Consider the following 21,165-nt stretch of genomic DNA (forward strand, 5'->3'; position numbering starts at 1 on the left):
AGTTTCAGCAAGTTAATATGAGTTGTTTTGTTCAGAATCGTTAACCTTGCTTCTCATCAGAACTTCATATTTATAGGCGTTGGAGAAGATGACCGTTGAGTGCATTTAATGCTTTGCGTGTTCCGTACAGCATCGCATTTAATGTTATACGCTTTTGTCAACTTCCTCGAGCCTTGTTCACGCTGTGTCTACTGACGTTGCCTTTAATAGCTTTTAACGTTCCTTTTGTCAGTCAGCGTAGCTTGCCACATGTACTTCCTTCTGATCTGATGTTTGTGAATACAACGTTTGAATATCATCAGAGTCAAACAGCTTGGTGCAAAGCATCTTCTGATCTTCTGACCTTGAAGTGCTTCTGAGCGTGATACCATCAGAACTTCAGTGCTTCTGATCTCATGTTCTTCTGATGCTTCCATAGACCCATGTTCTGATTCTGCTTCGACCATCTTCTGATGTCTTGCCAGACCATGTTCTGATGTTGCATGCTGAACCCTTTGAGACAAAGCTTCTGAGCGCTGAATTATGCATACTCTTTATATATTTCCTGAAAAGGAAATTGCATTGGATTAGAGTACCATATTATCTTAAGCAAAATTCATATTATTGTTATCATCAAAACTAAGATAATTGATCAGAACAAATCTTGTTCTAACAGATAACTTGCCTTTGATAGAATTTGCGTATAACAATAACTACCACTCAAGCATTGGGATGGCACCATATGAAACCTTGTATGAAAGAAAATGTCGATCGCCTTTGTTTTGGTTCGAAGTTGGTGAGAAGGGGATTCTTGGACCAGAAATAATCCCAGAAACAATGGAGAAGGTCAAGAAGATTTGAGACAATATGAAACAAGCTCAAGACCGAAAAAAGAGTTATGCGGATAAACGGAGGAGACCTTTGGAATTTGATGTAGGAGATCATGTATTCTTGAAAGTGTCTCCGAGATTGAGGTTGAAAGGACCGTTTAAGACATGCAGACTTAGCCTGAGGTACGTAGGACCTTATGAGATCATGAGGCGGATAGGTGAAGTCGCATACCGGTTAGTGTTGCCTCCTTCACTATCAGGGCTGCATGATGTAATCCACGTGTCTCAGTTGCGGAAGTTTGTGTCGGATTCATTTCATCCTATTCTGCCAGATACAATTGAAGTAGAACCAGATCTTTCATTCCAACCACGACCATGTCGTATTCTAGAGTATGCTAGCAAGTCTTTGAGAAATAAGGAAATACCTTCCTCATTTAATCCCAGGACATATGTGCATAAACTCTTGAAAAGTGTGTTTGATTGTTGTGTAAGATGGAAATGGACTATAAATTCTATTTAGAATAAAGAAAGTAAATTTGCAGAAAAAAGTACAGGATTTCGACGTAGTCGAAATCTTGGTAAAAAACAAAGTAAAAAGAAGGTCAAAATATTTAAAAAGGATAAGTAAAGTAAAAGTAAATTTTTTCTTAAATATATAATAAGTGGTGTTCAGAATCTTACATATTTGTTCAGAATCTTAAAACCCTGATCCTAACGCTAGAACTCTTATTTATACTAAAACATGACTAACTGCATACAACCTTCTGCTTAGAAATCGACACGTATTACGCTGCATGTTTTTCGTCCCTAGGCTTGCTTCCACAAGTTTTCTTGGTAGATAAGACCAAAAATCATTTATTTATCTTAAACTTGCCATTCGTTCCAACTTATGATGTCAAAATTCTGAATATATATAATTTTGAGGGAAAAAACTAAGTCCCAACTTTGAAACTAAAACTTTTTTATGTCGAAATGCTCTTGACTTCAACTTCCTTGAGCTAAACTATCTTCATCAAAATACTCCTCACAACTGTACAAATTTCACTAAGTATTTCTCTGAACTCCTTTATTTATTCGTTGAGCTCAATGACGTCAAATATCCAGGCAAAAAAACGCCCCCCCAAAAAATGCCTTATTCAGCAAACTGGAGATATTGGCGTTTTTTAATCTTCTTATTACTGTTTCAAGTAATGCGCTAAAATCATTGTCATCATGTAAAATTTATCAAGACGTTACCTCAGAACGTGCATCCCCTAAAACTCATAATGCCTCCGATTTCTTAGGAAGACGTTGGCCACAAAAAATCAACTGTTTGGTTCCGCCTCTATGTAAAGACCATGGGTCTCAAATTTTGGCGCCATTTATCAAAAAGGAAAACTGAAGAGTTTTCTTTTTCCCATATAAATACTTTGATTCCTCATTTCTTTTCTTCTTCTTTTAGCTTCTGATTCCTCTCAAACAAACTATATTCTTCAACTCTTTCTTCTCTAAATGTTATTTTTACTATCTGCAACAATGATTTCCTCCACAAAACCATCAAGTTCAAAAATTTATAAAGAGTCTTTGCCCCTTGCAGCCAAACTCAAGGTTCCCATTGCTGCTGAGAATCAAGAATATGTTCCGAAACCTCCATTGCAGGAAGAAAAAGCTCGCATTTGGAAATTTTGCGTACTTATTTCCTTTTCAGTCTTTGGTAGCATTCACGCGTTTACGAGTTCACCCCCGACCCTAAAATAAATGTCGATAAGCTGAAAGAATATTTTACTTCTTATCACCAAGCCAAACTTACTGCTAGTATTAAGAAACCCATAAACTTATATTACATTAGCGTTATTTTACGTGTTTTTTTGTTATGTGCCTCCGGCCAAGACAATAGAAGACTATATCACTTGGTTAAACAAAATCAAAGCTAAGAAAGCACAAACCTGCCATAGAATTTTGCATTTATCATCATAGAATGGAAACATAAACATTCTAATTTAATACTAAATAACCTTTAACAATAACAAGGTACCATAATTTCTTAATCACTTATTCTCATATTCTAAATTTCTCATAAAGTGAGGGTTTCGGGAGGGGGGGGTAGTTCTTCCCTACTTAATCTAAAATCTCTATTAATCAATAATATATTTATTATATAGAATTCAAGCCTAAAAGGAACCCACCTTAAGTCAAAAGCTTCTCCTTTGTCTAACCCACTACTCCAAGCTTTCTTGAGAATCTTCCAAGCCCTTAGCACCAGCCCCTAACAATAAATTACCATCATTAAGTATCAATTTTGTACATGCATAGCTTTAATAAACAATTAGGACAAAAAATAGTTTTTTTTTACAAATTGAGGGTTTGGTTCACTTAGGAGGGTGAAATAGTGGAGGAATAAAACTTACCTCTAAATTTTTCTTTACAAAGATGAAATTGAGTGTGGAAAAATGAGAGTTGAAGTTGTTTTTGAGAGAAAAAGAAACAAAAATTGAGTTTTGGACTTAAGTATGTTTCATGATCGTTAACTCAAAGAAGGGGAAAAAGGATAAAATTTGTATTTCCTCCCTTGCTCATTGAGTGTTAAATGCTCCATTGTAAAAATACCTTATTACCCTTCCTTATTTTTAAAATTTTCAAATATGTCGTTTATGTATTGACATAATTTTGCTAAAACATGGTTCTTAGCTGATGTTGAACAAAATGTTGTAACATCCTGTTCTGCTGTCATAATATGTTTTGTTGTTATGTGTGTGGACAAATATTCTGCCAGATGTTGTGACATTCTACACCAGAACATCCTGACAGTTCAGACTGTTTTTAAAACCTTGAAAGATTTTATTGAAAAATATGAGAATCTGGAATATTCAGATAATCATTACAGGCGGAGGCTATCAAGGGATAATTAGGACAAATGTTGATTAGTCAGATTAGTCCAAGTTTTTTTTAAAAAAAGAATCTTTGAGAATTCTTTTGGAAAACTTATATTTAATATTATTTTTATTTGCTCCTAATTTGTAAAAAGATCTTGCTGCTATTTAAAAAAAGAGAAGATTTTATTCAAATTGAAGTCCAAGCCAATTCTGCAAGTATCTATAAAAAGGAAACTTGGAAAACCTAGTTTGCTAAGCTTTCTTGTAAGGAAAATCGTGGGAGCAATAAGGGCTATTGTTTTGGGAGTTCTTAAAGTTCTTCATGTTTTATGTTTATTTGTGTCACTCATGTATCTTCTGATACATTGAGGTGGACGTGTATTCTCACTCTTGAAGCTTTTAAGCAAGTGAGTTGAGTGTTGTTATTGATCAAAGCTTTTAAGCAAGATCAAATATTGTTCTTAGTTAGGGCGCTTAACTAAGTATTTTGTTTATTGGAAAGGGTAATCTTTCTACTTGGGATCCCTTGGTCACAGGGTGTGTGGTTGTTTTATCACTGCGGTGATTGGAAGTGGGATGGCGCTTTCTCAGGTTTACATGTCGACTTCTAGGCATAAGTAGCGTTGGTTAGTGATTAGGCGAGAAGTTGTAAACATGGGGTTTAACTTTGAACTAATACTGTTGATAGTGGACTTCCTTTCTGGTTTGGTAGTCCACAAATTAGGTATTGTTTGCACTGAACTGAGTTAACAATTCGTTGTGTTATTTATCATTCTGTCATTTACTTTCAGTTCTAATAAGTGTGTTGTAAGTCATTAGCTGTTATAACATCTATTTTGACATTGTGTGTTGTTAGGACATCTGTCTTGACATCGGTTGTAAGTGCCATAATTTCAGTTTATAGAAAGCCTAAAATGCTCCCTTTCTCGTAATGAATTCTCTATTTTAGCATATTTTCTAAAATGTTAATGAACTCTAAATTATTTGATGTAAAAGAGAAAAAACCCACTAACAATAAACAAAATAATTTATTTGGATTGGGGTCTTACATATACTGACCGATTGTGCCAAGTTATTATCAAGTTGGAGGGTTTCAAACTCGCTTTCTAGGACTGACCTTAAGGTCTTGACAACCTTTGACAAACTAACTTGATCGTCCTCTAGGATTTCATTTTCTGGTACGTCAAGGTCGACCACACCAAAAGGAGTCATTAAATGCCAAAAGGTTCCCGCCTTCGAACGAACTAAAATCTTTCATGCACAAATCTAATCTCATGAGCACTTTGAGGTACATTAAGTCATATGAGCTTCTGCCAATTGTTGATGAACCCCGATAATGAGGGGTTGGTTATGATGACAATTATGACTAATGAAGGCGTTTCATTCGGAGTTCCATCTACCTTCTCGTTGTCTCAAAACCTTCGAAGATGTCTATTTTCTTTTTGTCTTTTGAATGTTGCCGAGATTTGAGTGAGCTTCATGGTGGGGCAGAGCGAGTCTCAAGTGCGAGGACGTAGAGTGGATATGCACAGTTAACACTCTAATTTTTAAGTCAGTAAAAAACAAGAAGTAATCAACATAAAATGCAGGAGGCCATCCGATAACATCTAATTATTGGCAGAAGCTCATAACGTGCATCTAGTGTGAAGCTCTAGAGTAAAATTACATTGTATTTTTAATGCTTTGATGGAGAGACTTCACATTGATGATTGAATCTCTCTCTTTTAGGTCTATAGCCATCCCATGATAAACTCTAAGTTATCGATGATGTAACTATTCTTACACTTATTTAAGAACATACTTAATCTAATTTAATGCTTTAAAAGTAATAAAAATTTATTGTTTATTTTTTATTTTTTATATTATCCTTTATTGAACTTGTTTGACGACAATAAAGGGATTATAAAAAAAATTGGATTTAATTATAATTATGATCATTCTAATTAATCTCATTCACAAAATAAATTTCTATTTTAAGACAAATTAAAAAGATTAATAAAAATATATATTTAAAAAATAAACAAAAATTTGCAAAGAGTGAACAAATCTTATGAAAGTGTTTTATAAATTAAAGATAGCAGATGAAGTAAAGGAATGGACCAATCTAAAGATGGGGTAAGGGGTACCTCTCACATGCAACATGATTGGCAAAGTCATCCAATATTAATGTCAAATGGGGAAGTTGGCATCTTTAATGCCATTCCTATATGTTCCAACCATTTTCTCTTACTCATAACCTTTGCACATTGCATTATTATTTTCATCATTTCCGTCTTTCATATGCACTAAAATCATTGGAGATTTCAATTTCAAGTACTGTTTCATTTTTGAGTTTTATATCTTGGTGGGGTAGCTGCATAATGGGTGTAGTTAGTAGTAATTCAGACTCAAATGGATCTGTTCAAAATTGCAATGGCTTAGAAGAGAAGCTTGATGATCTTCGTCGCCTTCTTGTTAAGGCTAATGGTGATCCATTGAGGATTGTTAGTGTAGGAGCTGGTGCTCGGGGTAGTGTTTTTGCAGCAGTTTGCAAGACACGTACGGTCAGTTTCGCGACAAGGTACAAATCAGGATATGGAGGAGACCATTGAAGATAGTTGATAAAGCTAATGTGAAGCATTTGTTTGAAGTTATCAACTCTAGGGAAGATGTGTTGAGGAGGATAATTCGGCGTTGCGCTTATTTGAAATATGTTGAGGCAAGGCTTGGTGATAGGACATTGTATTGTATGCCGATGAGATTCTGAAAGATGTTTTTTGTTTGAATATGATTGATATGCCAATTTGTCCTTTGAAGGTTGTCACAAACTTGCAGGAAGCTGTTTGGGATGCAGATATTGTTGTCAATGGATTGCCTTCGACCGAAACGCGGGAGATTTTTGAAGAGATTAGTAAATATTGGAAGGAGAGGATCACAATTCCTGTAATTATCTCTTTGTCAAAGGTTATAGAGGCTGCATTGGAGCCTGTTTCGCATATTATAACTCCAACAAAAATGATTCACAAAGCAAGTAAGAGTTTTCTTCATCTCTATTTTTATAACTTAACTCAAAAGAGAGCAAATTTCTTATACAATTGAGCAGAAATATCATTTTTGACTCTATAATATCATTTTTCATTCTATAAAATATGTGATACTAACCAATGGAAGCTAAAAATTTAGTACTGTGTAGTAAAGGATGTTTAATGTTTTTTGCTTGATTCTCTTTTTGAACATTTTAATCAGATTACATCTCTTTAAAATGTATACTTTAACAGCTGGAGTTCCCATGGAGAACATACTTTATCTTGGTGGTCCAAATATTGCATCAGAAATCTACAACAAGGAGTATGCAAATGCTAGAAAATGTGGCGTTGAGAAATGGAGGAAGGCTCTGGCGAAGTTTCTGAGACAACCACATTTTATTGTTTGGGACAATAGTGACCTTGTTACGCATGAGGTCATGGGTGGCTTGAAAAATGTTTATACAATCGGTGCTGGTAAGCTTCAAATTAGTCATTATATATGTATACTATCTGTATTGTCAATGCTTTTCTATGATATAATTGTTTATGTTAGAAAAATTAGTTCAGAGAAACCATAGGTGATTAAGATATATGTTTGAAAGTTATAGCTTTGATTAATTTGCTTTAACACGCTATACCGCTTTCACAATTTTGGGGTTGTCAACCCTGCGCCGCTATTCGGGACTGAGAACTATGGACCTAAGCAAATAAAGATAAAAATCATTCACAATTATAACCAAAAATCTTTTTTTCTTCAAATGATGAACAACTTTTCATGCAGTCATAGACCAGAACCGTTATTTTTGTAGTAGTTATGAAAATTTAATTTCTTCCGCTTTCAAATTGTGGTTGATTCTATCAGTATCAAGCAGCTAGATCAATATATTCATAACTAGCATTTGGTGTGTCTTGATAGTTGCAATACACTTTTGATAGGCCGTGTTTTGGTTTATTGTTGTAGCTTTTTATTTTCCTTTTATCAACTATTGAATTGGAAAATTGAAAAATTCAACTAATAAATACAAACTTTTCCATTTCGGGAATGGTAGCAGCCCTTACCAATGAGAGTGCTACTAGCAAGTCTGTATATTTTGCACACTGTACATCAGAGATGATATTTATCACTCACTTTTTCTTTATAGTGCACACTTTTAATAAATACCTAAGGAAGGAGACAAAACAAAAGCTAAAGATTTCATTTAAATGGACCTACATTTGCAATGGAAAATAGGTTCAAAACTTAGAGGGAAAATTAGTAACAAGGAAGAAGGAACAACTGGAGTTTTTTTGCATCTTTGTCTCCGTTAGTTCAGAAAGAATATAATAATGGGAGGTGTGACATCAGACATCTCTCCCAGGCTAAAAGCCGTAAGTGGTTAAAGTTAAAGTGTAACTCTTAAGTTTACCATTTCTTTCTTCTTGATTAGAAATTTTTAGCTTAGGGTTTTTCTCTATTGTATTTACCTTGCTCACCAAGGGCTAACCTTATTTTGTAGGATAACTGTAAAAGACCCGTGTGTCCGCACGGGTAATTTAAATCTTAAGATGAAAAATATATTACAAACTCATAAAAAGAAGTTTAAAAATTTGAATGAGGAATGTTAAATTAAGATTCATAAAACATAATATAGATGTAATGAAACTATATATAGTAGCTATTTTAAAAAAAGAAAAAGTTGGAAATGCAATAGGCAAAAGGGTATTATGGTGATAGCGACTTATGAAAATAGTGAGTTTCAGTGATAAAATTCACATAAGAAAGATATTATGGTGATAGTGACCCGTAAAAATAGTAAGTTTCAGTGATAAAATTCACATAAGAAAAGTATTATGGTGATAGTGACCCGTAAAAATAATGAGTTTCAGTAATAAAATTCAGTATCTTAGATCGACTTGGTTGTTACTGATATAGAATTGTTATTATAAAATTACTAATAAGTGCAAATATTAAAAAATAAATATGTAGCATATCACCAATATGATAAATTCAGTATATCTAATAACTATAAATATTTATAAATATTACTAATAACTATAGATATTTACAAATATTTTATTGATTAAAATTAAAAAGGTACTGTGGTGATAGTGACCCGTGAAAAATATTCTTTATTAGACTTTACAACAACAATATTCATATATAGTTAATGTCAAACATTTAGTAGAAGTCTCGTGCATCCGAATAGGTAAGTTAATTAATATCTTAAAATCATTTGATATAAAACAACTCAGGGGAGTTCAATGTAATTTGTCTAAATATTAATGAATAAATAAATACAATGTAAGAAATGAGAATTTTGAGATAAAATGTTATATACCTTACCGTAACCAACAATTTGCTTAAAGTTTTAAACATTCAAAGTCACATTAACCTAATCTACTCTAATATACAATTATTTACTATAATTTTTGTCCATAATTAGTGAAACTAATATTTTGTAAATTTGATTTCATGCATCACATTTTATATGGACAGAAAGAATAATTCAGTGATGGAGTTGGCAATTGTTATATTGATGGCATCAAGACCATGTTGCAACACACGTAAACAAAATAAACCAACTATTTTTTTTTCAATTTTATTTTTTCTTGTGACTAAGCAGCACGTAGCTAATAATTGGTTCCTGAAATCTTCTTATAGGTCACTGAGATAATGATGTTCAATGCTTCTCACATCTCTCCTTTCAATATTCAAAATACCAAAGAGGCATATTACTACATAATGATCTTTGAGAGGTTTTTTTTCCTCGGGTATATAACTTATTCATTCACATCATGATATATGTATCCATGAGACATCCTAACTTATGAAGCATAGACACGAATAGTAATACTAACAAGTCAACATTGGTAATTATTTGAAAAATTAAATTGGTCATTGATCTTACCGATCAGATCAGATGACCAGCAACAATGAAGGCTTGAAGTTCCGAGCGGTTGAGAGGGGAAAAAGGTGTTGTACCTGCAAGGCACTCCGATACCAAAGTAAGTATGTATTCCACAAGGTACAACAAAGTAAGAGAGTTTTTAGGGTAAGAAAAAGGTTACTTGCCCTCTGTATGTAGAGGGCTATTTATAGGATGTTTTTGGAACGGATTAGACTCCTCCTTCTAGGGCGGATATTTAGGAGACGTGAGGACTGGTTGTTTACCGAGCACGAGGGGTCCTCATGGCCGGTTACTTGGCAAGTTTGCCCGGTCTGATCGGATGGAAACCGCCACGCGTGATCTGAAGTGTGTTGGGCCGAAGGCGGGAATGGCCCAATTGATTGTATTGGGCCGGTCCAGAACAGGAGCCCCCCAAGTCGTTGCTTCCGGTCAGAGGAGAGACGACTTATATAAAATTGACCCGAGGGTCTTTCTGGGATCCAACCCTAAGATATCCGAGGGAGGTAGGTCGTTCGTTTCCGGGTAGAAGAAGGGTTAGGCCGGGAGTAGGGAAACGTGTCGTTTCAGAAAAGTTGGTAAGTGGGAGTGTCTTATTTAATGCAAAATGATGGCTACTCAATTACCTAGGCTGTAGGTTTAATGATGACCATCCCTCTGCACAGTCTGGCACGTGCGGCGCGTGTGTGGACTTAGGTAGCCTATAAATAGAGGAAAACCCTCATTTTTCCAAACTTTTCGAATTCATTTGCTTCGTTCTCCCTCCGTCGACTATTTTCTCTTGTAGTGGTGTTTGTTACAGATTTTTCAACTCTTCATCAAAATCGTAACTGTAAGTTTAACCTGTGATCCCTGCTTTCTGCATTTTTATGCTTTGATCTTTCTTTAGAATCGTTTGCATGCGGTTAGGGTAAGCTTTTAGGAAGATTTTTTGATGAACATAGATGATGAATGTGGTGGCGTACGGCGGGGATAGGAGGTTTCTCCGTCGTCCATGAGTGTGTTTTGTTGCATTCATCTTTAGATTCTGGCTTTCTGTATTGTTGATAAGCGTTTGATTATGCTTTTTAGTGTTTTTTCTTCGTGCTCTTGCGTCGTAGTTAGGGGTCCTGCGTTTTTTCCCTTTTCCCAGGCGCGAGTTTCTTCTGGCTCGGTATTTGTGGTTATGGGGGGAGGCAAGGACGCAGTTCTTCTGGTCTCTGGGCCGTAGGCGTGCCCTTTCACTCTGGACGATGGTGGAAGGGTGGATTTGATTTAATTGTCGAATTCACTGCTTTCCCCTGTGTTTCAGGTGAAAAATGGCCGAAGAGACTCGCTCGACGGCATCAGGCTCGTCGTCTTCAACTCCTCCAGCCCGGCAGGAGGTGCCCCAATCGGCTTGGGTGCACCCAAAGGCATTGGACGTCGAGAGTTTCTTCGTGGATGACGACTCGGACATTTTTACGGAGGTCGGGGATGGATGGTCGGTACTTATCCCGGCCGAACGAGATCGTATCTGCGACGTGTACACTCCTGATCTGCTTCCTATGTATGAGGTCGTATTCCGGGAGATGGGATTTCGGGCCCCCTTTACTGAGTTCCAGATCGGCGTTCTTAACCACTTGGACGTAGCCCCTTGTCAGCTTCATCCTAACTCGATTGCCTTCATCCGGGCGTTTGAGTTGGTATGTGCTCATTTGAAGATAGGGGCGACTATCCCTCTGTTCTTTTACATATTCTGTGTACAGTGCACGATGCGAGAAGGTCGTTTTGGTTGGGTATCTTTAAAGCAGTCCAAGAAGATATTCAAACCTTACTCTGATTCTCGGAAGCACTTTAAACCTCGCTTCTTTTTTATCCGTCCTCAGTCTCAGGAGGCCTGAGATAGCGTTTTTGCTCAGGTACCGACCTTGGACGTCCATGGTCGTCCTGTGCTTAACGATATCGGGGAGCCAGTCACCTCACGTCGGCATCGCTTTAGGTTCTTTTGGTCCCGTGATCATTTTGAATACCCTACTGATCAGTACATTACCAAGCTCTCTGATTTAGATGAGGATGCTCGGGGAGATTATGATGTTCTCCAGAAGTTTGTGCAGGGTCTTCCTCCTGTTGCTAAGGTGGATCAGTTTGAGGCACCTGTGGTTGGTGAAGATGGGCAAATTATTCGGGAGCCAGGAGTGATCAATATAAAGGAGCTGTTAGCTAAGGGCACTGATGAGGGGGCCTTTACCTATCTGGGTATTTGCCCCTATGCTTTTTATGCCATATTTGTTTCGCTTTTTATTATTTTTCATAGCTTTTTGCTTTTTATAGCTTTTTGATAGTGATTTTCTTGATGGGCTGACCTCTTATACTTTTTTCTTTTTTTTTTTTGTAGAGGCTATGGATCGGGCACGTCATGACCGAATGCTCAGGCAGGCGAGCAAGCTGAAGGGGATTGTAAAGAGGAGTGGGTGTCCTCGGTTGGCGGCTGTGCAAAGGTCCCCGGTTGCGGGTTCAGGTGCTTCTTCCTCCTCTACCGGCTAGAGCCTGATCCGGACGCCTTGGTCTGCCGCAAGCGCCATAGAATCGAAGCCGTGGATCTTACTCAGGATGAGGCTGCTGACATTTTTACCCTTCCTTCGTGCTTTCTTCAGCCCAGACTCTTCGAGGATGGTCCTTACTTGACTATTCCGCGTGCTGAATCTTTGCATATTGAGGGTTTGGACCCTTCTATTCGTCAAAGGTTCCTCGTGCAGGATGCTTCGGCCGTGGTTCATCTTTTGGAGATGGCCACTCTCTATGCTCGCTCAACACCTTTGTCAGCGAAAGCAGCGAAGTTGCTTTAGGAGCAAGTCAAGATGAGTGTCTCTGCTTCGGAGGAGAAGGACCGATTGCTGAAGGAGCAGGGCGAGGAACTGGATGCGGTGAAGGTTCGGCTGAACCAGAAGGAGGCTGCTATGATGGACGTGAAAGGTCAATACACCTTGCTCTCCAAGACTTTGTATGGAACAATGATGTCTTATTCGGTTAGGGAGGCCTCTCTTCGCCGTTCTTTCTCAGGCTCCTGCTGAGGATGAGTCGAGAGAGGAGAAGGCTCTTTTAACTAGGGCAGACTTGATTCAATATATCAGAGTCTTGGGGGGTGACTGTGTGGCGGATGCCGAGGATACCTATAACTCCACTGTGGCTCAACTTAAATTGAAGAATCCGGGGGTGGAGTTGGTGATCGAAGGCACCGGGCCTTACCACCGTGTGGAGGGCGACCAGATTGATTCTCCGGCCTTCGGGGAGGAGCCCGTGACGCAGGGAGCCGAGGATGTCCAAGTCGAGGAAGGTGTTTGAAGATTTCCTTTGTCTAAGTGTGGGGCCTGCGTGCCCGTATTTTGTAATGTTGTTTTTCTGGGGGGTATGCCCCCCGTTTTGATTATGTATGCACATTTACCAGCTCGGCCTAGATGGCTGTAGTTGGGCACACTTTCGGGTTTTTTGCCCGTTTTTATTTAACGTACTTAGTTTTTAACGCTTATGTTATTTTCTTTGGAATTTGTGCGCATGCGTTATGTGTTTTTGGAAAACGTGTTATCGGTTCCCAACGCATTTTTTCTTTGAATGCTTTGTTTACTTCCTGATGTTGTTGTTCCCCTGCTTTTTATATAAAAGGAGGTCTTATGGACCTCTCTATCTACATTTCTCGCAGGGATGGGTGGAGCTAACAAGAAGAAGGTATCCTCAACCTCGTGTTCCCGTGGAGTAAGAAAGGTGAAGGAGAAGAAACAGGCTTCGACCGGCTCTGCTTCTCACTCTCGTGGTTCTTTGAGTTCAGATGCTCGTACTCGGGAGGCTAGTGTGAGGGTTGTGATTGACGTGGATGGTTCCGAGACCGAGTGGGATGAAGATTGGTATCAGTATGTTCACTCGGAGGAATTTGCCACTCGGGAGGAATGAAGTGTTTTCTCTTCACTTGGTGTTTGTTTTGTAATTTTCATGAACGATGAATAAAAACACCGTTGCCGTTTTTTGTGTGTGTGTTTATTTTGCATTTAATGAAGATTTGCTCGACTTATAATGTACTGATCGCCCAGTGTGTGGAACTGTGGTCGATTGCCGGGGACTTGTGCCTGGCATATGGTGAGTCTCGGATTTCGTTGTATTGAGCTCCGGGGCTCATGGCATGAATGGTCCCTTCGCGAGCGGGGCGTTCTGCCATCATGGTACGTGCTTACGACGGGGATGCTCTATATTAAGGGCCCCTTGAAGAACAAAGAGTCTGCTCGATTAAGAGAGCGGGCTCCCGTTGTTTTGTTTCAGTTAGAGGTGCTCGGCTCGTACCGGGCCGCACCTTTTTAGCTGTAGTATTGTTTGAGTTTCTCAGCATTCTAGGGTCGAGTGAGTTCTTCTCTTTGCAAGTTCTCCAAGTAGTATGCCCCATTTTCTGTCCTCGCTCGGACACGATAGGGGCCTTTCCAATTCGCGGCCAGTTTGCCTTCTAGGGAATCTTTGTGGTTTCTTTTTAGTACTAGGCTGTCTATTTTAAATTCCCGTTTAATGACCTTAGCGTCATGTCTTAGGGCGATTTTTTGCTTAAGTGAAGCTTCGCATATAGCAGCCCCAGTGCGAATTTCTTCGACCAGGTCGAGCTCTTCCCTGATTGCCTCGGTGTTGCCCTCTGTCTCGAGTGGCTCTTCGATGCGTCTCGAGGGCACATGTATATCGACGGGTATCACGGCCTCCGTTCCGTACGTCATTCGGAAGGGGGTCTCCCCGGTAGTGGAATGTGGGGTGGTGCGATAAGCCCATAGGATGTTGTGCAGCTCTTCTACCCATCCCCTTTTTATTTTGTCTAGTCTTCTTTTGAGGCCCCTCAAAATTACTCTATTGGCGGCCTCCGCTTGCCCGTTCGTTTGTGGGTGCTTGACTGACGCGAAATGTTGCTTCGTACCTAATTTCGTGACGAATTCTTGGAAGCGCCCGTCTGTGAACTGGGTGCCGTTGTCGGTGATGATAGCTAATGGTACCCCGAACCGGGCGAGGATGTTTCTTTTGTAGAAGCGGAGTACGTTCAAGGATGTGATTTTGGCCAGTGGCTCGGACTCGATCCACTTGGTAAAATAGTCGACCGCAACTATGAGATACTTGTTCTGATTGCTTCCGGTCACGAACGGACCGAGGAGATCCATCCCCCACCACGCGAATGGCCAGGGAGACGATAAGGATTTCGTTGGGGGGCGTGAGGTGCATGTCCCCGAAACATTGGCATTTGTCGCATTTCTTCATGTATTCTTTGGCGTCGTCTTGCATTGTCGGCCAATAGTAGCCTGCTCGGAGGGCCTTCCGAGCGAGTGATCTTCCTTCTAGATGTTGGGAATTGATTCCTTCGTGTATCTCTCGGAGTATGTGGGGGACTGTGCCCTCGTCTATACATTTGAGGAGAGGTATGGAAAATCCTCGCCGGTAGAGGCGATTTTCGACTAAGACGTACGAGCAAGCTCGTCTTCGAATGGTGGAGGCCTCTTTCGGATCGGCGGGCAAGAGGTCACTTGTTAAGTAATTGTATACGGGGGTCATCCAGCAGGACGCGTCCCCAATTGCGCTTATGAGTGAGAGGAAAGATGAGGTCCCGGTACTGGGTTTTGGCAATATCTCCTGGATTACGAATTTGTTACCTCCCTTCTTTCTTGTGCTCGCCAGTTTTGATAGGACGTCTGCCTGCGCGTTGTGTTCCCTTGGGATGTGTCTTACTTTGGCGCTCCTGAATCGGGCCAGCCTTTCTTTCACGAGGGCCAGGTATTCGGCGAGGGCTTTGCTTTTAACCTGATATTCGCCCGAGATGTGGGATGTGACCAGTTGAGAGTCGGTGAGTACCTCGATGTCTTCGGCTTCTAAGTCGTTTGCGAGGTGCAGCCCGGCTAGCAGGGCCTCATATTCTGCTTGGTTGTTGGATGTCGGGAATGATAGTGAAAGGGATACCTCTATGAGGGTTCCTTCTCCATTTTCAAGAATGATCCCCGCTCCGCTGCCGGTTGAGCTCGAAGCACCGTCCACATACAAGGTCCATCTTTGGGCGTTGTTGTTTGTTGTTTCGGGGAAGGCCATTTCGGCTACGAAATCTGCCAAGACTTGGGATTTAAGGGCTTTTCTTCCTTCGTATTTGATGTCGAACTCCGCAAGTTCCAACGACTACCGGAGCATTCTTCCGGCCATGTCGGGGCGTGCAAGTAATTGTTTTACGGGTTGCTCGGTTCGCACGACTATGGTATGTGCTAGGAAATAGTGTCTGAGTCTTCGGGCTGCGGTTATTAACGCGAGTCCGACCTTTTCGACCTGTTGATATCTGATCTCGGGGCCCTGGAGTGCCTTGCTAGTGAAGTAAATGGGCTTCTGGCCTTCCGAGATTTCTCGTATCAAGGCCGCGCTGACGGCCTCGGTTGATACGGTGAGATAGAGGTACAAGATTTCTCCAGCTTCTGGCCTAGATAAAATTGGCGGGCTGGATAGGGCCCGCTTGAGGTGGGAGAGGGAGCGTTCGCACTCTTCCGTCCATTCGAATGCAGTTTCTTTGCGCAGGAGTTTGAATAGTGGCAGGGCGTGCTGCGCGGATTTGGCCACGAACCTGGATAGTGACGTGAGCATGTCGTTCAAGGTTTGGATTGACTTCTTTGAATTTGGATTGGGCAAATCCGAGAAAGCTCTGCATTTGTCCGGGTTGGCTTCGATTCCTCTTTCTGTTAAGTAAAAACCGAGGAATTTTCCTGCGCAGACGCCGAATGTGCATTTTTCCGGATTGAATCTCATTTTACACTTTCGGGCTTGCTCGAAAACCTTTTTAAGATGGGCGGCATGATCGGTTTCTCTTTGGGATTTGACGATCATATCGTCCATATAGACTTCGAGCATATCGCCTATCTCTGCTCAAAATACTTTGTTCATCATGCGCTGGTAAGTTGCACCAGCGTTCTTCAGACCGAAAGGCATTACATTGTAGTAATAATAGCCCGACTCGGTCATGAAGGCCGTGTATTTCTTGTCTGTTTTAGCCATGGGTATTTGATTATACCCGGAATATGCGTCTATAAATGAAAGTAATTTAAAATCGGCGGAGTTATCGACTAGTTTATCTATGTTAGGGAGAGGATAAGCATCTTTTGGGCAAGCCCTATTAAGATCGGTGTAGTTAGTTGTTAGGGACCAAATAGTACTAATTTTCATATATTGTTTTTGGTCTCTTTAACCACTTTTCATTCAATAATCACACTTTTATTCGTACAATTTAATAATTTTGCAATTTTGTTAAGTTTTAGTTCATTTGAATTGTTATTTCACATGTTTGTTAGTTTTGTAGTGCTTTAATTAGGTTTGAAGCTCATGGAAGCAAAGAGGAATTACTTGAAGACTTGGAATAGCAAAAGAAGTGCTGATGAAGCCTGTTTGCCCCGCCAACTGATTGATGCTGAACAAGTCCAATTTTGAAGTGAAACTGATGTGGCAAAAGATTCCCTGTTTGCCCCGCAAACATTGTTTGCCCCGCAAACAGTGCGCTGCAGAATTTGTTCTTTTATTTGGTTGCCACTTGTCATGAGAAAGGGTTTATCTTTTGAAGATTAAAAGTTAGTACGAATTAGGGGTTATTTTAGGGAGATAAAAAGGGGAAATAGAATATTCTATTCTATTACACACCACACATTGAGATTAGGGTTTTGGAGAGAAAAGTTGGCACCTTTGTGAGAGATTGATGCTCATAGCTTCTTCTTCATTGTTCTTGTTATCAACCATGGTGATGAGTAGCTAAATCCCACTTTGACAAGATTGGAGGTAGTAGCTATCCTTGTTAACTATGTATTTCCTCTAACACTTTTGTATGAACTTCCTTAGTATTGAAATGGATGAATGTTGTTGTATTATATTTCATATTTAGATTTGATTTATGATTGAGAAATATATTTCAAGTCTTGTTCTACAACATTTTATCAAGTAGTGAATAAATGCTAGAGATAGATTTATTTGCCACTTTTCTATTTGTATCAATCAATCAAGCTTAATGTATTGATAGTTAGAGTGAGAGATCATCTAAAGATTAATATATTAACTTTCACAACTTTGTTTAGACATAAACATTGTTGAGAGGATACTAGAACATTGCATTGCTATTGAAGTATACTTGAGTTGTTAAAGTCACATAGGAGATAGGGATAGTGAAACCAAAACCAATCTTGTCAATCTTTTATCTTTGAAAAAATATTATTTTATTACTTGTTTTACCTTTTGAATAGAAAAATAGAAACTCAACTCAAACCAACTTTGTTACAACTTAAACTTAAAGCGATAGTAACTATAGAACGGCGGTAATATCACCCAATCTCTGTGGATACGATTTAAAAATATTTGCCTTGAATATACTATTCAACAAATTGGCGCCGTTGCCGGGGATTGGCGTTTGATATTGCAAGCATTGCAATAGTTCATTGTTTTAAGTTTGTTACTTTATTCATAATTCTTTTGCGTTTCACTTGGTTTGCTAGTTTTGTAGATTCTTGTGTATGCGGGAAAAAGCTACCGAAGAGCAATTTCATTTCGATCCCGAAATTGAAAGAACACTCCGAAAGCTCAATAGCAAGACACGAAGAAGAAGGAAGTTAGCCCAAGAGAAGCGACAAAGAGAAGAGGCGTCTACTTCTTCTAACAATCAAATTGAAGAAGTAGTTGTAGAGACTTTTGAAGGAGACATGGCGGGTGTTGTTCCAACCGAAATGTCCGCCAATAGTCCAAGACGCACCGCCCAATTTGCACGCAATGCTCAAGGTGGAGCAAATACGGAGATGAAGACCGGAATCCTCCAACTTGTTTATGCAAATCCATTCACCGGAATGGATCATGAGGATCCTTTCGCACATCTCACCAAATTTTATGAGATTGCGGGTTCAACGGGAGTCGATGCGGCGAATGAAGAATCATTGTTCAAGAGACTATTTCCACACTCATTACTTGGGAAAGCCAAAGAATGGTATCTTGATCAATTACCAAATGTGATGACAGATTGGAATCTATTGGAAGAAAAGATTTTAGAACGATATTTTCCTCAATCCCGATTCATGGAGGCCAAAACGGCAATCGCGGTTTTCAACCAAGGAAGCAATGAATCACTTAATGAGGCTTGGGAAAGATACAAGTCATTGTTGAGAAAGTGCAAGGGGCATGGTTTTGATGAGCTCACATAAATTCATCTATTCCGAAATGGACTTCAACCGGTTCACAAAACGCTTTTGGATGCTACCGCGGGTGGTTCTCTTATGTCCAAAAGTGTGGAGGAAGCAATCACTATCATCGATCGAATGGCACTCAATGATCGACAAAGTCAACATGATCGAAGTCCTTCCCAAAGGAAATCGGGAGTTCTTGAATTGAACACCAATGATGCCATCCTTGCTCAAAACAAGCTTCTATCACAGCAAGTGGAGTTACTCACACAACAAATGATGAAACTCCCACAACAAATGAAAGAGTTTCAAGGATCTCAAACTAGGCACCATGTGGCAGCTTGTGAACTTTGTAATGGAGATCATCAGACTGGTTTTTGTCCTCCCCCCGAAGGTGAAGAAGTGAATTATGTGAATAATGCAAACCAAGGCTATCAAAGTACACCTCCACCTCACAACAACCATTATCAAAGACACAATCAAGGGTATCAACCATCAAGATTCAAAAATTACAATTACCCTCAACAAAGTCCTTATCAAAGTCCAAATCCACAACATCAACAATCTCAAGGTGGAAGCTCAAACTTGGAAGACACTCTCACACAATTTATGCAAGCATCCATGGCTAATCAAAAAAGCAATGAAGCTGCCATCAAGAATTTGGAGAACCAAGTGGGCCAACTTGCAAAGCAATTGTCCGAACAACAACCGGGATCTTCTTTTTCCGCCAACACTCAAACAAATCCAAGGGAGCATTGCAAAGCCATTGTGACAAGAAGTGGTAAAGATATAAATGGTGGAATAGATGGAGGTGTTATAGTGGAAGATGATGAGGAAATAATAGTTGAAAACCAAGAGGGTGAGGTGGTAGTTGAAGATGAGGGAGAAAAGAGTGAGGAGAAAGTGGAGGAAGAATTAGTTGAAAAAGAGCGGAAAGAAAAAGAAGGAAGAGAGAAAAATGACAAAAAAGTGAAGAGGAATAAAAAGAGAAATGAGAATGTGAGCACAATTCCTCTCCAACATCTACCTTACCCGCATGTGCAATCAAGGAAGGAAGACGCAAGGCGCTACGCTCGATTTATGGATATATTTAAACAACTTCACATAAATATTCCATTTTCCGAAGCATTGGAGAAAATGCCCAAGTATGCAAAATTCATGAAGCAAATGCTCACAAAGAAAAAGAAGTACACGGATGAAGAGACAGTTGTGCTTGATGCTCATTGTAGTGCAATTATTCAAAAAACTCCCCCAAGAAAGGAAGCCGATCCGGGACGAGTCATTTTACCGATCACCATTGGAGGTAACTACATTAGTAATGGTTTGGTTGATTTGGGGTCTAGCATCAATTTAATACCTTTATCCGTTGTCAAGAGATTGGGGAACATCGAAATGAAACACACCAGGATAACTTTGCAACTAGCCGATAAGTCTATCATTTCACCATATGGAGTTGTACAAGACATGCTGGTAAAAGTGGACAAATTTTTGTTCCCGGTTGATTTTGTGGTAGTCGACATGGAGGAGGATCGTGATGTGCCATTAATACTTGGAAGACCATTCATGAAGACCACCCGAATGATGATTGATATCGATGATGGGATTATGAAAGTGAGGGTGCAAGATAAAGAGGTAATTTTTAGCCTTTTTGAGTCTATGAAGCCTCCTAAGGATGAACATGACAACTTCCGAATCGATGATGAAAAAGGAGAAATCATTGAGGTGGAGAATCAATTTCACAAGGACAAGGACAAGGCAAATCATGAGGGAAAGACTTATCACAAAAACTTTGAAGTTGGTCAAATGGTGCTTGTGTGCAATTCAAGACACAAGGTGTTTCCTAGCAAGTTAAAGTCAAAGTGGTCGGGGCCATTTGTTGTGAAAGAGGTGCGAAATTATGGATCCATTATGGTGGAGGACCCTAAAACACAAGAAAGCTGGACTGTAAAGGAACAAAGACTAAAAGGCTACCACGATGGATAAGCAAGCCGCGATGGTGTGTCATTTCGCTCGTCAAGCCTTGGTGCACCATCGAACCGTCGAGCTCGAACGACGTTAAACAAAGCGCTTGTTGGGAGGCAACCCAACGTCGTAAGTAGATTCTATTATGCTTTTTGATTTTTGTTTTCAGAGTTATTTAGTAACTATTTTTGAAAGGAAGTGGAAGTTAAGTGTAAAAATTGGCATTTTTAAAAAATTCAAGTCTGTTTGCCCCGCAAACATTGTTTGCCCCGCAAACAGAGCACAAACAGAGAACAAGCCAATTTTGCAAAGAAAATTTCACCTGTTTGCCCCGCAAACAGGTGTTTGCCCCGCAAACAGGTAAGCCAATTTTGAAAAAGAAATTTTCATCAGTGATTGCCCCGCAAACACTGTTTGCCCCGCAAACAAAGCACAAACAGTGAGTAAGCCAATTTTACAAAGAAAATTTTTCTTGTTTGCCCCGCGAACAGGTGTTTGCC

At 39.6% G+C, this 21,165-nt stretch overlaps 2 protein-coding genes and 1 pseudogene across 2 annotated transcripts; all 3 read left to right on the forward strand.

Annotated features, from left to right (window-relative positions):
- The first annotated feature begins 846 nt into the window (after positions 1-846).
- LOC131640608 (uncharacterized) lies at positions 847-1,329 on the forward strand. Its single transcript, XM_058910992.1, has one exon. The coding sequence runs from the start codon at positions 847-849 to the stop codon at positions 1,327-1,329; it is 483 nt and encodes a 160-aa protein (XP_058766975.1).
- A 4,547-nt stretch (positions 1,330-5,876) lies between these two features.
- On the forward strand, positions 5,877-7,430 carry LOC131640607 (glycerol-3-phosphate dehydrogenase [NAD(+)] GPDHC1, cytosolic-like; annotated as a pseudogene).
- An 11,570-nt stretch (positions 7,431-19,000) lies between these two features.
- On the forward strand, positions 19,001-20,686 carry LOC131640609 (uncharacterized). The gene is made up of 2 exons (XM_058910993.1): positions 19,001-19,702; positions 19,883-20,686. Exons 1-2 carry the CDS (start codon positions 19,001-19,003, stop codon positions 20,684-20,686), a joined length of 1,506 nt encoding a protein of 501 aa, XP_058766976.1.
- The last annotated feature ends 479 nt before the right edge of the window (positions 20,687-21,165 follow it).

Source organism: Vicia villosa, unplaced genomic scaffold (assembly GCF_029867415.1).
Source record: "Vicia villosa cultivar HV-30 ecotype Madison, WI unplaced genomic scaffold, Vvil1.0 ctg.003228F_1_1, whole genome shotgun sequence".
In the NCBI taxonomy this organism is placed as follows: domain Eukaryota; kingdom Viridiplantae; phylum Streptophyta; class Magnoliopsida; order Fabales; family Fabaceae; genus Vicia; species Vicia villosa.

What these genes read in the sequence shown, in the direction of transcription:
- LOC131640608 (XM_058910992.1), top strand. Translation starts at nt 847, where the DNA reads ATGAAACAAGCTCAAGACCGAAAAAAGAGTTATGCGGATAAACGGAGG.
- LOC131640609 (XM_058910993.1), top strand. Translation starts at nt 19,001, where the DNA reads ATGAAAGAGTTTCAAGGATCTCAAACTAGGCACCATGTGGCAGCTTGT. An exon ending in ATAAAAAGAGAAATGAGAAT is followed by an intron (nt 19,703 to 19,882) that starts GTGAGCACAATT and finishes ATGCTCACAAAG; the next exon opens with AAAAAGAAGTACACGGATGA.